General features: G+C 52.5%; 2 protein-coding genes across 2 annotated transcripts in view; one reads left to right on the top strand and one right to left on the bottom strand.

Moving 5' to 3' along the window:
- The window catches only part of RALB (RAS like proto-oncogene B), a 76,784-nt gene extending 62,553 nt beyond the window's left edge, over positions 1-14,231 (bottom strand). The window contains exons 1-2 of the mRNA XM_006057185.4: positions 14,118-14,231; positions 8,897-8,992 (exon numbers count right to left, since the gene is read on the bottom strand). The gene's annotated coding sequence lies outside the window, so the exon portion shown is untranslated. The remainder of the gene's footprint in view (positions 1-8,896; positions 8,993-14,117) is intronic.
- Positions 14,232-14,334: 103 nt separating this feature from the next.
- Positions 14,335-16,470, top strand: TMEM185B (transmembrane protein 185B). The gene has a single exon (XM_044936459.1). It carries the CDS (start codon positions 14,772-14,774, stop codon positions 15,822-15,824), a length of 1,053 nt encoding a protein of 350 aa, XP_044792394.1. The 5' UTR covers positions 14,335-14,771; the 3' UTR covers positions 15,825-16,470.
- Positions 16,471-16,925: the final 455 nt, after the last annotated feature.

Here is a 16,925-nt window from a genome sequence, read left to right as displayed (position 1 = left end):
ACGCCTGGTGTAGAGCAGGAAAGACTGATGGCTTTATTTAGCACCTATTGTGTGCTGGCGCTTCCACGAAGGTCATGGCAAACAATCTTCATACTCGATCCCCGACATGGTACTGTCCCATCTTACAGAGCAGGAAACCAAGGCCTTGAATGAGGAGCGGGTTTCAGAGAACTTCAGAGCGAAGTGAAAATGCAGCAGAATGAAGCAGGCGGCCAGGTGTGTCCCATGGCAGGTGGAGCTTTGCAGAACCAGGCTAGAAAAAGCAAAGAGGATCCTGCCAAACACAAGAGTGGGAGAGGAGGAGGAGGGCACTGGAGGCCGGGGTGCTAAGAGAAACAAAGGCTGGGGGTGGGGAAGCCCAGGAAGGGGCGGGCAAGGCTGAACAGGGCTGTCTCAGAGGAACTGGAATGGCTTTAGCAAGTCCAGCAGGGCAAGGACGGCGCGCTGTGGACATGGGGCAATGTTGGGGCGGTGGGAGGTGGTTTCAGAGTTGGGGAGCTCTTGCTGACAACCCCACATGGCAAGCCCTGCCCAGGGGGCTGCGGGGCCAGCAGGAGAAACCCGAACATCGCAGCCTCCAGAGATGGCTCTGGAAGGCAAAGCCACTATCACCACCCTTCCACAGCCCATCTCTGCCTCCCCCAGGAGTCCTCCCACGCTCAGTAACCTCTGACTCAGCTTCTCTCATCTTCGGCTCTGGTCTCTGTGACTGCAGTCAGAGCTCCTATGAGGGGTGTATGTGGGGGGGTGGGGGGGTGTACCTATCTGTACACAGGCATGAGCCAGGGTGGGCCTGGTGGACTCTTTCTCTGAGGCCCACCCACCATCTGTACCCAGCTCTGGCTTCAACAAGCTCAGCCCCCTGACTGGTTGCAGCAGAAGTCCCTGCACCCCCACCTCTCTGCCAGGGAGTACATGCCCCCACTGCACGTGGAGAGTGACCGTCAGCCCAGTGACCAAGGAAGGACACCTGTCTTGAAATGGTTGCCAAACCCAGCCAAAGGAAATGACCATAGACAGAGGAGGCCTGTCTAGGCCCCCCATAGACAATTTGGGGGCATCCCAAGTCATGCTCCCTGCACTTGTCCCAGGGCCATCAGAGGGCAGCCCCAGACACTGAGTCTGCACGGAGGCCGGGCAGCCAGCACCGCTGCCTCTGCCGGCAAGGCTCCCCGGGCACCTGGCTCTAACCTTAGCTGACACCTCAGCCCTCACCTTGACCACGTGATACAGCAGCCCTGGAACTGCCTGGGCTGATGCGCCTGTTGCTTGGGGCACAGGAAATGTGGGTCTGGGGGAACGTACAGAGGAGGCACAGCTGCCTGGAGAGCTCCTCGCCCGGATTCAGCCCTGCTGCTCTGGGTGGGGGTAAGGCATCTCGGGGGTGGGGGGCCCGGCCTGCTTGGCAGCAGCCGATCCCAAGCAATAGCTACAGCATACACCCTGCACCTTCCATCTCACAAGAGACAAAGGTCTGGCCATACCGCTGGAAGACAACTTCCCCTCAAGCCCCACATCAATTGGGCTTTGGATTCCACAACCCAAATGCTGAGTCAGCACTCCTGAGTGTCCTATAAGGGCTTAGATGGGGAGGCCGTGACCCCAAAGCTGAAACTGTCAGATACCTGTGCCCACCTGTGCGATGTGCCTGGACTGGCACAGGCCATATAAGTGTCTGCTATGATTTATCTTAAGAGAGGAGTCCAGCTGTGTCCAAATGAGGGATTAGTGCAAACTAAAAGCTTGAGAATCCTACTCAGCCATAGAAAAGGATAAAATAATGCCACCTGCAGCAGCAGGTATGGACACAGAGATTGTCCTATCGAGTAAAGTAAGTCAGAGAAAGACAGATATCATGATATCGCTTGTATGTGAAATGTAAAATATAACACAAATGAACTTATCTATAAGACATACACAGAATCACAGACGTAGAGAACAGATTTCTGGGTGCCCAGGGAGAGGGGCGGGGAGGGATGGACTGGGACTTCGGGGTGAGCAGATGCAAACTATTATCTACAGGATGGACAAACAACAAGGATCTACCATAGAGCCGTGTGCTGCATAGCTCCTACAGGGAACTATATTCAGTATCCTCTGATGAGCCATAATGGAAAAGAATATGGAAAAGAAAGTACATACGTGCATACCTGAGTCACTTTGCCGTACTGTAGAAATTAACGTGACATTGTAAATCAACTATACTTCAATAAAATTAAAAAAAAAAAGCTTGAATCCAGCCCAAGGCGTGCAAACATTGGTACCACAGGTCTCCACCCTCTCCTTTGCCACCTAGAGACAGGCCCTGGCTCTGAGGAGCAGCAGTTTCCTGTGTGAGCCCTGCCACCTCCCTCGTGGACCGACTGCTACAGCAAGGCCCCCTGTCGTCCATGGTCATCAGGTTCTTATCACAGACCCAAAAACTAAGATTCCCTGGACGGGGAAATGGCAACCCACTCCAGTATTCCTGCCTGGAAAATTCCACGGACAGAGGAGCCTGGCGGGCTACAGCCCTTGGGGCAGCAATGAGTTGAACACAGCTAAGTACACACACACAAATAGTAACTGTCCCACCAAAGCGGCAGTGAAACCCTACTCCCTTCTCCAAAGCTGCAAACAAGAGAGACAAGGACCGGGTTGGTGAGGAAACACTGCAGCCGGCAGCGGCCTGCCTGGGCTCTGTTGCAAGGACTCACTGCGTGAAGATAACAGGAAGCAAGACTGCTTTCCACACAGGAGGGTGGCTAACAGCTTGGGACGGCTTCCCCACACGTCAGGACTGTCCCAGGGCTTCCCAAGCCTGCCTTCAGCCAGTCCCGCGGCTGCCCTCCTGAGTCCCTGCATCACCTCATCTTACAGTAAAGAGAAAAGAGGTACCATGACTGAGCTGTGTGCCCAGTAAGCAGCAAAGGTGGGATCTGGACCAGGGCTGCCCCAGAGAAAACTCAGCCTTGAGCTCACAGCGCTACCACCAACCAGACAGAGAAGCTGCCCCAGGGGCACAAGGCCAGGAAGCAGCTTGGCCAGGAGACGGGGGTAGGATAAGCTGATGGGCTACAAGACAGTGGACCAAGGAGCTGGAAGCAGCAGGGCCCCAGACCATGCCCCTCACCGGCTCTGCTGAGGGAACAGCCTGACGTCAGTGCCTGCTGTGTGTGCTGAGAAGCCAAACCCAGCCTGGGTCTGAGCCCTGCTGCCCCCACCGCATCTCCCCTGGTCCCTGTGTTCAGGTGGAAATGCAGGAGTGATCCATGCAGACCTCTCCACTGAAAGGTGAGGACGTCACCGAGGTCAAAGCTTTGCTCATGGGAAGCAGGCAGTCTGCTGGCTGGACCTGCGCTCCCTGGGATAGAAACAGGAATGTCAACTCACAAGAAAAGGAGGAGTGTCACCTTCCCCCCTCCCTGGCAGCTGTGACCCAGATGGGTGAGCAGGACTCCCAGCAACCCGGGCCTTGCGGGAGGGACAAACACCCTTCCCAGCATCTTCTCAAAATCCCACCCAGAAGCACCGTCTGTGTTATTATGTCACAAAAGGGGTTCCTATCCATTCCTCTCTGTTCTCCCAAGGTCAATACACACTTTTTTTTCTTAATGGTGAGACATGGTCATTCAGGAAATGATTCTTTAAAAACAACTTCTCACCAGCTGTTTGGCAGAATCCCTCCAGGATTTTTCCTAGGAGTTCATCGACTTTGGAGAAGGCGATGGCACCCCACTTCAGTACTCTTGCCTGGAAAATCCCATGGACAGAGGAGCCTGGTAGACTGCAGTCCATGGGGTCGCTAGGAGTCAGACACGACTGAGCGACTTCCCTTTCACTTTTCATTTTCATGCATTGAAGGAAACGGCAACCCACTCCAGTGTTCTTGCCTGGAGGATCCCAGGTGCCGGGGTCTAGCCCCAGCTGATCCAGGGTATTCGAAGGAGAGACGGCGTAGGCGAGGGTCAGGGAACAACTGCTTAATTAAACGTTAATTAAGGATATAAAGAGTAATAGAATGAGGATAGCTCAGTAGGAAAATTCAGTGGAGAAAAGAGGCTGAGTAGCTTGGTTTACGCGGGGGACCAATAAAACTTCACGACAAGAAGCTTGCACCACTTACGTAGGCCGCAGGCGTCCTTCCGTTCTCCCGAAGGAGAGGAGACACTGAGGCCTCCCCGGTCGGATCTTAGAAGCCCAGGCAAAATTAGTAAGCTTGGTGGGTTCCGCGCTCCAGATGGAGACTCAACCAGAGTGAGAGAGAGAGAGACATGGGGAGACCAGTCTTTCGAGAAACTGATCCCAATTCTTTATTTTCCATGGTCTACTTTTATACACTGAGATGTTATGCAAAAGTCACGTGGGGTCAGCAGTCCTGACTTTTATCAAAGTCAGGTGCTTCATACAAAATATACAGAGGTCTTAGGGGTGTTACATCATCTTCTGGCCGGGGGGCCTGCTGACAATTTACGACCCTCTCCTTGTGACAGCGGTCAGTCAACCAGGACACTTATTTCTCCAGGGGTGATTATTCTTAAAACAGACGCCACCCAAATAAAGTTACATTCCTATAGGGTGAGGGTGTAGTGGGTTTTAGTTAAGGAAAGAATTTACTTAGCCTAAGGTCTAACGTGATTATATCAAAGGTTAATACTTATTTCTTCTATATATTCATTAATGTGTATAAGGGCAGGGGATGTGGAGACTTAGCAGTAAACATCAGCTCAACAAATGAAAAACCCTTCACCAATATGATTTCTAATCAGCCCATTATACTTATACTAATAATTTTCTAACTTTTCTAAGGAACCTGTTTTTAGAAGGTTTAAAGCATCTCGTGCCTCTCATGGTTGGGAGGCTGTGAGCAATCACATGTGGCCGGACAAGCCTGTCAGGCAGGCTAGAGAACCTTCAGAGGAGTTTGTAGGTTAAAACACTCTTGTCACACCCAGGGGTTTTTATCAACTGGAGCTCTAGGTTAACTCCTTCTCCGAAAGAGGTGGTGGGGGACAGCCCCCCGTAAAGTCAGAGGTGTAGGTGAGAGCACAAAGTAGTAAGGTAGGCAGGCTCTGGTCATGGGGGTAGATGCTCGAGGATTTCCAGGGGGACTCCTGAGGCTCGATCCTGCCTTTGCGTATGTCGAGCCTCCTTCCTCATGACCTTTGCCATGGGCGGAGTGCCTCACTCTGGCCCCCAACACCCAGGGACGGGGGAGCCTGGTGGGCTGCCGTCTATGGGGTCACACAGAGTCGGACACGACTGAAGTGACTTAGCAACAGCAACATCCGACTTAGCGCAAGCCAGAATGATGTTCTGTCTCCTCCCCGAACTTCGTGCAGATAAGGCAGCGCTGTGCAGTGACCCCAGGGTGCACAAGCCGGCCGTGACCTTGGTCAGGCACTTGGTCTCTCTGAGCGTCAGTGTCCTCCTTGGAATGTGGGCAAACCTCCCCCTCCCCCACGCGAATAAAGCAAGTTCTTCTTACTGTTATCACTGCCATGGTCACTGTCATTGTATGTGAAAGTGAAAACGGTTTTCTGGCCTCTTGCTTCCAGAGACCCTCTCAGCCCAAAACGCCTGCTATTTACTTCTAAATGTGTATCTGTTTTTCATTAAAAAAAAAAATCCTAGGTCTTCTTCATACCTCTGCCCCACACACACCCCAGCTCCCAACCATGTACTTGGTGATGTTCCCTTTTGCTGATACATCGTTGTGACAGGCCTGACAGTCAGTAAAACCATTTCACTGAGTTTTAAAAATCACCCACTTAGAAACTGTAAAGTAAAACCTCTTTTCTCCAACCTCTGCTCTGTAAAAGCACTTGGGGTTCAAGAAATTATCTATCTTCATGGGGGAAATCTACAAGTGCTGATTTGCAATAGGAATTCATCACGTGAGCAGTAACTCACCGCCTTGAGGGCTCCCTGGATAACACCGGAAAGTTTATAGATATTTCCGGCAATTCAGAAAAAACCTCAATGATGGTAAATAATTTTTATGTTCTTACAAGACAAAAAGCCAAAACCAACAGGAACTCTGCAGAATTTCATCTTCTTTGCTATAAAAGAAGGAGGGATTGCTTGGTCTTGGTTTTCATCCTGTAATGCAGGGATCCCCAACCCCAGTACCAGTCCATGGCCTGTTAGGACCTGAGCCTCACAGCAGGTGAATGGTGGGCGAGCGAGCCAAGCTTCTCCTGTATTTTCAGCTGCTCCCCACACCTGTGTGAGAATTCTTCTATAACCATCTCGCCCTATCCCCAGCCATCCGTGGAAAAGTTGTCTTCTGCGAAACCAGTCCCTTGCACCAAAAAGTTTGGGGGACTGCTACTGTAATGTATCCCCAGCCTCAAAAACACATTTTCCATTTACATTCAGCTGATTCATGGTGAGAAAGCAGCCCAGGTCTGACGTTTGCTGTTCTCCTCTCCTCGAAGACGACCGCCAGGGCAGGGCACTGGGCGGCGGCTACAGACTTAGTTCTAGACTGAGTGCCCCCCCCCACCCGCCTTGTTGTGCCATTACCTGAGTCAGACCAGGGGACCCGCCCCATCTCTGATGACAGCAGGTGAGTTCTGGACCAGGTGCTCCCATGGCAGCACAGGGCATTTGATGGGGACAGAAACACAGACTCGAAGGAGCAACCCCTGGTGGCTCAGTTGGTAAAGAATCTGCCTGCAATGCAGGAGACCCAGGTTCAACCCCTGGGAGGGGAAGATCCCCTGGAGAAGGAAATGGTAACCCACTCGAGTATCCTTACCTGGAAACTCCCATGGACGGAGGAGCCTGGTGGGCTACAGTCCACGGGGTCGCAAAGAGTCAGACACGACTCAGCACTAAACCTACCACCAAGGACTAAGATAACCTGTCAGAGGTCAGCTGGCTGGGGGTTCTGAAAGCTTGCCGCACACTGGAATCATCCAGGGAGCTTTAAAAAACTCTGGATTCTGAACCCAACCTGCAAGGACTCTGATCTGGGGTGGTGGGGTTGAGTTGAGGGATCTGCTTGTTTAGCCAGCAGCGCTGCATTGGGAGACCCCCGCCCTGTCCTGGTCCCTTTAACTGATAAAACAGACCTGGGTCCAGGTGGAGAAATGAATCAGGTACAGTCACCTGGGCTTATTTACACGACAGAAATTCCCCTTTAGTTGTCACCTGTGCCTCCCCATGCGTGACTCTGTCTTGGCTTCCTGCGAAGACACCCTTCTCTGAGCCTCAGCACAGGTGAGAGGGGTGAGCAGCGGGCACGCACACGTGGTGGTTGTTGCCCGAATGTGCCAGCCCTGCATCTCTATCAGCCCACCTTTATCCTATGAGGGGCAAAGTCATCATCCCCGTTTCACAGACGCTGGGTCATCTGGTCAAGGACACATATCTGCATACATGACAGAACTGAGCTTTGAATCCAGATGGTCGCTTCTGCGGTTCATGCTTAAATCCACTGGGGGCCTCCAGCATCCATCTAGTTCAGGGCTCTGTTCCAGCCTCCTCCTCCCCCATCTCTCAGCCAGCCCAATCTTCACCCAACAGCTTATTCCCAACGCTTCTCTTTCTCTCATTTTCAGCTGCCATTTAATTAGCTTCAGCCCAGGGACCTCTGGTCCACTCTCTGGCTCTTCCAGGGTTGCTCCGTGTATCATGTCTGTGCCGTGTGACTGCATGGCTAAGTGAGCAGTCCTTGGGGTCAAGGCCATAGGGCCCAGCACACAACCGTCCTGGGAGGTGCCCATGGCAGAGTGACAGTGGATGGCCTGAAGCCCAAGTGCAGAGCCAGGCTCGGTCCCAGCTGCCCCCAGAGGGGTACGCGCAGACACGCAAACCCATGATGTCCCTGAGGCAGCCACAGGGCCAGCAGTCAAATGAGGCCAGAGAGATGGGAGGAGGGAGGCTGGTCAACCAGGCCTCAAAGGGCATGGGAAGGCGCTTGGCTTCAGTCCTGAGAAATGAGAAGCTGCCAAAGCTTTGTGGCAGGGAGACTCCACCCTGTGACCCACTGTCTCCATGTACCGGGCAGGCCAGACTGATGGTCCCCCAAAGGCAAGAACCTCATACAGTTCCTGGGGTCACTGAGTGATAGGCAGAGGCATTTCTTGTACTTGTTGGTTTGTTTATTATCATTTGCTACTTTGCACCAGTTAGTAGAAGAATGAGAGGTACTCCAGAGTGAAATCATGAGTTAAAGCAAATGTCTTGCTTCTGCCCCAGTAAACACATCATCCATGACACATGCTCCCACAATTTATGACAAAGCCAGGAGAGAAGAGGAGTGAGGATTAACCCTATGCCATAGAAGACTTTTGGGGGAGTAAATTAACTGTACATGAGACGGGAAGAAGACTTAGATTTCACATGTGAACTGTTGAAAATATTCTGGTAGTGCCGATTTAAGTACAAACAATGGATTTTGAGTGGCCTACCATTTTTTGAACAATATCTCATCGTTCAGGAAGCTTCTTGCCCACAACTACAAAAAAAGGTTTGAATTAATGAAGTTTAACTATATTTGGATGCCTCAAAATAAACTGGAATTTGGAAAAGACCCTGATGCTGGAAAGATTTAGGGCAGGAGGAGAAGGCAGTGACAGAGGAGGAGATGGTTGGATGGCATCACCAATTCAATAAACATGAGTTTGAGCAAACTCTGGGAAATGGTGAAAGACAGGGAAGCCTGGCATGCTGCAGTCCATGGGGTAACAAAGAGTCAGACACGACTTAGCAACTCAACAATAACAACAACAAATTAAATAATCCCAGGGCTCGGTTTATGGGTTCCTAATATTTGGAGGTTACTGTGATTGACCCCAAATTAAACCAATGATTCCACACACACGTCAAAACCAGTCCTGGTTTTTAGCTGACTTTCAATCTTAAGCAGCCAGACACCTGAGTCTACATTTGACTGGGGCCTTTTTACCTTATTAACGTTATCCTTCACCTTTGTGGAGTTTTACAGACGGAAAGCACTCGACCAGCTGCTCTCAGTAGTGGCAGGTTCGTACTGATTCTGTTTCTGCAAAGACAACCAGAAGAAAGAAGACTCAACCTCTAAAAACACTAGACTTTATATGTCAAGAGCCTTAGGAATATTCATTCCTTCAATCCAGCAATTCGATTTTGGGGAATTACCTGTAAGAAACTGAGTGCAGAAGAAGCTACGTGGAGTAAGAAAGACAACAGAGCCTTTTATCTTAGAAAAGAACAGGAAGAACCCCAAGATGCAGCAAGGGAACAGGTGAGGAAAGCTAGGGACAACCCCGTGGGGCCACTAAAAAGACGCTCACGATGAATTTATGGGGACCCGAGATGGTTCTCTTTATGTTATTTCATCACTTTGGAGACATCATTGATTGTAAGACATACAACTGTTTCATGTATCACGAAAGAAAAAGAAACTCAGGCTGGGGCAGCTAGTAAGAGGCATCTAAGTAAAATTGGGCCCCCCCCCCAAAGGGCTATTCCCTGCCAGATGTAGGGAGGGAACAAAATTAGCCCTGAGAACATGAACAAGCCAGGACTCAGGCAGGCTGGAGTCTGAGTTTGCACTAACACCATGGCCTAAAAACACCACGGGTTGCAACTGAATGTACGTGAAATTTAATGCAAAGTGCTTTCAAGTTGACAGTGCCCCACAGGCGACCATCAGAAGCCAACAGAACCCCCTTTTGGAAGAGCTGGATTCCAAAACAGGCTGACAGTGCTTGTAAGACACCATCAATTGGGCAGTCAGTTCACGACTCAGAGATGTGAAAATAAGTGAGTTGCAGGATTAACGTTAAGCAAAAATGCAGACTAAAATGGTACTTGGATAATGAAATGTCTTTTGCAGAGGTGACCGTGTAGGTAGTAAGATGAGAGCTTTTCCCCTCTCTCTCTAAACAACTCATTTTCCAAATTTTCCTAAAGCAAGCATGTATTTAGTGACCATAGAGGAAACAGGAGAAATAAAACAGGGTGATGTACATAGGGAGGGAGTGATCAGGGAGGGCTTCTTGGAGGTGATTCCTGAACGGGGAAGGGGGGCAGCAAAGGAGTGGTCAGAGCTGTGCACAGCTTCATCCCACATCAGGTTGGGGCCCAGGTTATGGGGCAGATGCTGGATATGTATTTGTTAAATGATACACAAGTTGAGGAAAATCTGCTAAAACATGAGCCTAAGTCTCCAGGGGCCTCAATCAGAGTCTGGCTCTTCAGTGGGCCCATTCTCACTGGACTGAACCGCTGCACACGGCCAGGCTACCAGCTGGGCCAACAGCACGACTCAGGAAAGTCTGCAGCTGAAAACTATAGCTGTGTCTAGTTTCCCCATCTGTGAAATGAGGGTCCTGCCTCTGCCACCCCATGAACGTCAGATGATACAGAGCTTTGAAATATTGAGCCCAGTGCACCTGAAGGGCTGGGGTGCTCCAGGGTGTACTCCTGGGAGCCCAGACTCCTCCCTGTAAATGCAGCATCTCTGAGCTTTAGACAAGCTGCTCTGCTCCATCGCTCAGCACATGGGAAAGCTGCCACATCAGCTGCATCCTGCTTGCCTGCCTGTGCTTTCCTGGACATGTCTACTGCATATAGGCCTGAGCTAGCAACTGCGGACACAAAGATGAAAGTGGGGCCCTGCCCTCAGGGCGCCAGGAACAGCCAGGCAAGCAAGGATAGGGCCCCAATGCCTGGTGGTGTGAGCTCCAAGACTGACCGCCCGGCAGGGAGGACAGGCTTCTCGAAGGAAGAATGCCTCCTCTACGGCCAAAACAGAGACCAAGGTCACCAACAGGACAGGATAAGTGAGTGTGTTCTGAGTTTTTATACACTGTTTCACTTTACACTTACAATTCTATGAGTTCATCTCCATCTCACTGCCGGGACTGGAGGTGGGAATACTTGCCAAGGTCACGGAGCTTGGGGACAACAGCACCAGGGTTCACAAGTTGCCTGGGAGATGGAGGGGACCACAGAGCACCGGGGCGCCAAGGGTGACACAAAGGGCCATGTGGGCTGTGGCTTCCTCGTGAAGAAGCTGAGGTGAGCAAACCCAAATGGGTCTGAAAGGGAAAATGTCCCTGGGCCTTCTGTACAGATCATTCTCTGGCCCAAGTCACTACCAGGAGGACATTCAGAGGGGGACCCTGTCTCCTGGGGCCAGACTCCTGCCCTGGTCCAGCTGCTCAGGGGAACTGACCGTCCAGCAGGGTCCAATGCGATCATGAGTCCTTAAAAACAGAAAAGGCAGCATAGATGCAGTAGGAGAATGAGCCACAGCAATTCAAAGTGGAAGAATGATGCAACCCAATGCTGGTGGCCGTGAAGGGGGCAACTGACCAGGAACAGGTGGCCAAGAGCCATCCCTGGCTGACAGCTGGCACGGAAAGGGGAGCCTCAGTCCCACAGCTCCAGGGAACTGAATGCAGAGAAGCTAAATGAACCCGAAGCTGATTCTCATCAGGGCCTTTCAGAAGGGAATGAGGCCCTCAATTCTGGCCTGTGAGACTTGAACAAAGAACCCGCTGAGCACCCCGTGCCCAGGCTCCTGACCACTGTTGTGAGCTGCTACGGTTATGCCAAGTTGGAAAGAAGGGACAGGAGAAGGGGGAAGGGACGACAGTACAGGGCCCATGATGCTGACCTGGGGACTGGGCCTGGCTGCTGACCCCACATGCTCAGAGCGAGGGGGCAGGGAAGCACCATCCTGAGCAGGTGCAAATGGACTCATTCACTCAACCGACTTCCCTCAAGCACTAGCTGCAACATAAATGCTGCCTGGGGGTCCAAGCTCCAATCTCGTGGAGAAAAAGATGGCCAAACAGACTCAACCCAGTGAAAGAAGTCCCCCAGGAACAAAGCCCCTGAAGTGAAGGGAGGTCAGAGAAGGGTCATCAATCCACCAGGAGTTGAGAATGTTTTCCTGGGACTGAAGCCTTGTCTTGGGTCTTGGTAGTTCAGGAGGGAGGGAGGCTGGGGTGGTGGGCCGGCCCTGAACAGAAAATGCAGAGATCAGCATGGTAAGTTCTGAGGGAGGGCGGGAGACTGGCAGGGGACCACAGGTGGGCCAGGGCAAGCTTGGGGGGTCTCCCAGGCCAGCTGAGGATGCTGAGCAGGGGTGAGATCATGTGACATAGACACGCTGTGAGGCTGCTGCCCAGAATCAGCATGACAGGCCTGCACTGGGGGACCAGAGCACTTATGCTCTGGGGTGTATGCCGGCCTCAAGGTGGCTAGGTGGTCAGCACCTGGCACAGAACAAACAACCTCTGTTAGCTTGAAAGGTCAATGTAAAGACAGGGGTAGGTCCTTGAGACCATAGCCACATCAGGGAAAGTAGCAAAGGAGAGGAGTCTTGTACAGAACTGAGGGTCCAGGCCCAGGGGCACAGGAAAGCCAGCTGCGGGGGCAGCAGACAGTAGCCTCTCCCTGTGGCTCCACCTCAAACCCATAAGCAGGCTCTGAGTCCCTCAGGAGGATGCAGCATGGACTTATTGGATGGTGACCGGCCATCGTATGATTCCCCTTTCCTAGAGGGAGAGAACCAGGTCCCTGTCCTGAGGAGCTGCAGAGATGGGACAACATACGCCAAACTTCAACCTCTGCCACAAAGACAGTAAAGTATGGGACAACATATTCCAAACTCTAACCTCTGCCACAAAGATCATAAAGACAGATGACCCTGAGGTCATCTGGCTACAGGATTTCTGCCCATTCCAACAGGGCCCAGAAGACCTGGCCTGGCCACCGCCTCCCTGGGGGGCTGCCAGTCAGTCCCACCCCTAAAGGGTTTACTTGCCCCAGTGTGGTAAATATTAGTGGCTCGCATTTCTCTAAACGCAAAGTTTTTTCCATGTATGGATTCATCTCAACCTCAAAATGGTCCTAAGTGCTATTATTAGCCCACTTTGTAGTTGGACTGGCAGAGGGGTTTTGAATTTTAAATTTCGTTTTAGCTGACAAATTTGTTTTCCTCCTTGAAAGGAAACAGTAAAAGAAAAACCAGGATGCAAAACAGATGGATTGGAGTCTGGGAGGAAGGGGTGGAGGGTGAACGTGGTGTCCCATATAGTCAACAGTCTCCCCACAGTGACTCCCAAGGGGTCCTAACAAACAAGCGACCCTGAAGACTGGAGTCTGAGATCAAGGCTCACTCAGCTGGAGTCCCTTTCCTGAGGACCACCCAACTGGCCTGGCTGAGGGGAGGGCAGTGAAACTGTGGGAGAGCTTTGAGACATGGGACTGTCCACCCTTCACCAGACTTCACCAACTTCGAGGTGGACTGGGGAAGGCTGGCTCCTGAGTCTGGACCATGGCCCCCACTTTTATTTCCAGAACCCCTTCCTTGGGAGACCCCACACCAGCAGAGCCTCGTTGACGAGCTCAGAGCCCAGCACTTGAGTGTGGCAGATTCTATGGGAGATGGAGGGCAGGAAGGGAGAGCGGCCCGGGCTCTTAAGAGAAAGCCTGGAGAAGGCAGGGAGGGGCCTCCAGCGTCAGCGCAGCTGGCAAGAGGGGCTCCTGGATACCACCACGGCCGGCCCCCAACTTACAGCCCAGGAACCCTGAGGCCAAGAGAGCACACGTCCTGCCCAGGTTTCTGAGCGGCTGGGCGGCAGGACTTGAACTGGAAGCCAGATTTCTTGACCTCTGGCTCCAGCCCCTGGCCCCAACAGTATCTGTGAGAATCAGACTAAGGCAGGACCAGACAAGTCAAACGAGAACTAGGGACTCAATCGGAATCTCCATTTTGCTCTAAGTTGCCGGATGACCAGCGGCAGGAAGCACCTGGTTGTCGCAACTTCGCCAACGGATCCTGCGGGATCTAATGCCCTTCCAGTGCCCACCCTCCACCTCGGGGTTGAGACACCCCGGCACTCTGCCTCGGCCACTTCACAGACGGCCGGAGAACGGCCGGCGGCCGGCCTGGTGGGGTCCAGCCCCGGAAGCCGCCCGTTCCAGGCACAACCCGGGCGCTGACCGCACACACGAGCGTCTCTCCGCACAGGCACAAGCCCACCGCCTCCCGCGCGCGCACACACCCGCCCTATGCATTCAGTCAGCAGCACCCAAGCCCTCGCTCACAAACTCCCACACTCCCCCGGACCCCGCCCAGCTCGCTCCCACGCCGTCCGCCATCAGCGCAGGGGGCGCCCAAGCCTCACCGCCGGCGCCTGAGCCCCGTGGTCGTCTGATCCCCCTGGTCGTCTGAGCCCCCTGGTAGTCTGCAGGCGAAGGTGGGGCACCCGCGGCAGGCCGCGCCTACCACTCTCCGGTCCCGCCCCCAAGGCTGAGCCCCACCCCCTACCGCTCCTCGGCCCCGCCCCCGGCCCGGCCGGAGGATGTGAGCTCACACCCGCCTCCCTACTCCCGACGCCGCCAGGAAGCGGCCGCCTGAGGTCGCCGCCAGCTCGCTAGCAACGGACCGGCCAGGGAGCCACCAGCGCGCCAGGAACCCGGCCAGAATCCTCTGCCCCTACCCTTCCCGCGCCACACACAGTAGCTGCTTTCCAAATGGGTACAGAGTGAAGGCGGGCGGCAGGGCTGGCGCTGCTTCCGCTCGCAGACGCCCCGCACCGCCCGGCATCTCGGGTCGCGGGGAGAGCGCCAGCGCGGACGCCCCGCCCACCGCCCTTCCGGCCAGGCCACGTGACCGCGCGCGCACGTGTTTCGACCTCTAGGTGCCGCGGGCCGGAAGCCGCTCCCGGCCGGCGCCCGGCTGCTGCCCACCAAGAGCCGGCCGGGGCTAGCCGGCGAGGCGGCGGGTCCGGGAACGGCGCAGAGGCGGCACCCGCCGGAAGGCAGGTAGCGGTCTGGCCATGAACCCCAGGGGCCTATTCCAGGACTTCAACCCGAGTAAGTTCCTCATCTACGCTTGCCTGCTGCTCTTCTCAGTGCTGCTGCCCCTCCGACTGGACGGCGTCATCCAATGGAGCTACTGGGCCGTGTTCGCCCCCATCTGGTTGTGGAAGCTTCTGGTCCTCGCGGGCGCCTCTGTTGGCGCGGGCGTTTGGGCGCGAAACCCGCGCTACCGCACGGAGGGAGAGGCCTGTGTGGAGTTCAAGGCCATGCTGATCGCCGTGGGCATCCACCTGCTGCTGCTCATGTTCGAGGTCCTGGTCTGCGATCGGGTGGAGCGGGGGACCCACTTCTGGCTGCTGGTCTTCATGCCGCTCTTCTTTGTGTCCCCCGTGTCCGTGGCCGCCTGCGTTTGGGGCTTCCGACACGACCGGTCCCTGGAGCTGGAGATCCTGTGCTCCGTCAACATCCTGCAGTTCATCTTCATCGCCCTGAGGCTGGACCGGATCATCCACTGGCCGTGGCTGGTGGTGTTCGTGCCACTGTGGATCCTCATGTCATTCCTTTGCCTGGTTGTCCTCTATTACATCGTCTGGTCCCTCCTGTTCCTGCGCTCGCTGGATGTGGTTGCTGAGCAGCGAAGAACCCACGTGACCATGGCCATCTGCTGGATAACGATCGTGGTGCCGCTGCTCATTTTCGAGGTTCTGCTGGTGCACAGGCTGGATGGACACAACATGTTCTCTTACATCTCCATATTCGTCCCCCTTTGGCTCTCATTAATCACATTAATGGCCACAACGTTTAGGCGAAAAGGGGGCAACCATTGGTGGTTTGGTATTCGCAGAGATTTCTGTCAGTTTCTGCTTGAAATTTTCCCATTTTTAAGAGAATATGGGAACATTTCCTATGATCTACACCATGAAGATAGTGAAGATGCTGAAGAAACATCGGCTCCAGAAGCTCCTAAAATCGCTCCAATGTTTGGAAAGAAGGCCAGGGTGGTGATAACACAGAGCCCTGGGAAATATGTCCCCCCACCCCCCAAGTTAAATATTGACATGCCTGATTAAACCTCTCTTCTGGGGAGTGCTCACAAGTGGAAGAGAAGTCATATATACACAAAATCCACATTACTTTGGCCTCTTTGCCCATCCATGCCAAATCTGGAACTGAAAACAGGCTTCAAAACATCATTTCATGCTTTGAAATTGCTGCCTATCAGTGACTCATCAGTATTCACCAGAGATGCAGGAGGTTCTTTTACTGTGTAGGTGTGTGTGTGTGCACACGTGCAGTGTGCCTCCATGTGTGAGGAACTTGTTTTCTAGGCTCCTGCTTGCAGAGCTAGCTGAGAGCAGTAGATTGAGTTGTTCTGGTAGGTCCTCAAATGGAATAACTACCTGGGGTTTTTTAAAGTGGTACTATACCTATCGAAAGTATTTAGAAAAATATTTTTATACACTGCTAACATAAAATTGTATTTCAGATTGTGCCTGCTGTGACATAATAGCAAATGTAAAGAATTCTCTTTCCCACCACTTGCATATAAACCTCATAGTTGTTATTTTCAGTGTTTCCGCTGTTAAAATGGTTTTTCTTTCGGCTTTACTGATACTGGTCTTTAATAGCCTAATAGGTGAATTTTTCTAATGCAGTGAGTCCACCCATATTTATATGACTATTTTAGCAATGTAATATATATTATGTTGAATTCTAGTTCTGTGCAGTGTATTATGTTAAAGTATTTTTTTTTTAAGTTTGTGAAGATATATATATCTACTGCAGATGTTAAAAATTGCTTAAAACATGAATATGTACATGGTGTGGGGTCTTATCAGTTCTAGGCATGAATACAGGGATTGAAGATCCTGAGGATCTTACTAGTCAGGTGTTAGATGATTCTAACAGTTGGGAGGTTTCTCTTGGAAGGGACCACTGTCCTTTGGGAACAGGTGACATGCCCCAGTGTGGTATCAGACCCTAAAGTGACACCGTTATTTAGCACCTTGAATTCTTCCACACAGGCAAGAACATCTCTTCAGGAACAATCAAAAGAAGCAGATGGTTTGTCTATTTCTAAGAATCATAGAATCTTAGTTGGCCGTGATACAATGGTGTTTGCACTTGTCATTGGAAAGCCAGAGAAGTTAACCGTAACCTGAAATGGCCAA

The sequence above is a fragment of the Bubalus bubalis genome, chromosome 2 (assembly GCF_019923935.1).
Source record: "Bubalus bubalis isolate 160015118507 breed Murrah chromosome 2, NDDB_SH_1, whole genome shotgun sequence".
NCBI classification, from domain to species: domain Eukaryota; kingdom Metazoa; phylum Chordata; class Mammalia; order Artiodactyla; family Bovidae; genus Bubalus; species Bubalus bubalis.
This window is presented reverse-complemented; position numbering and strand designations above follow the sequence as displayed.

Coding starts and splice junctions, on each gene's coding strand:
- TMEM185B (XM_044936459.1), top strand. CDS start 14,772: ATGAACCCCAGGGGCCTATTCCAGGACTTCAACCCGAGTAAGTTCCTC.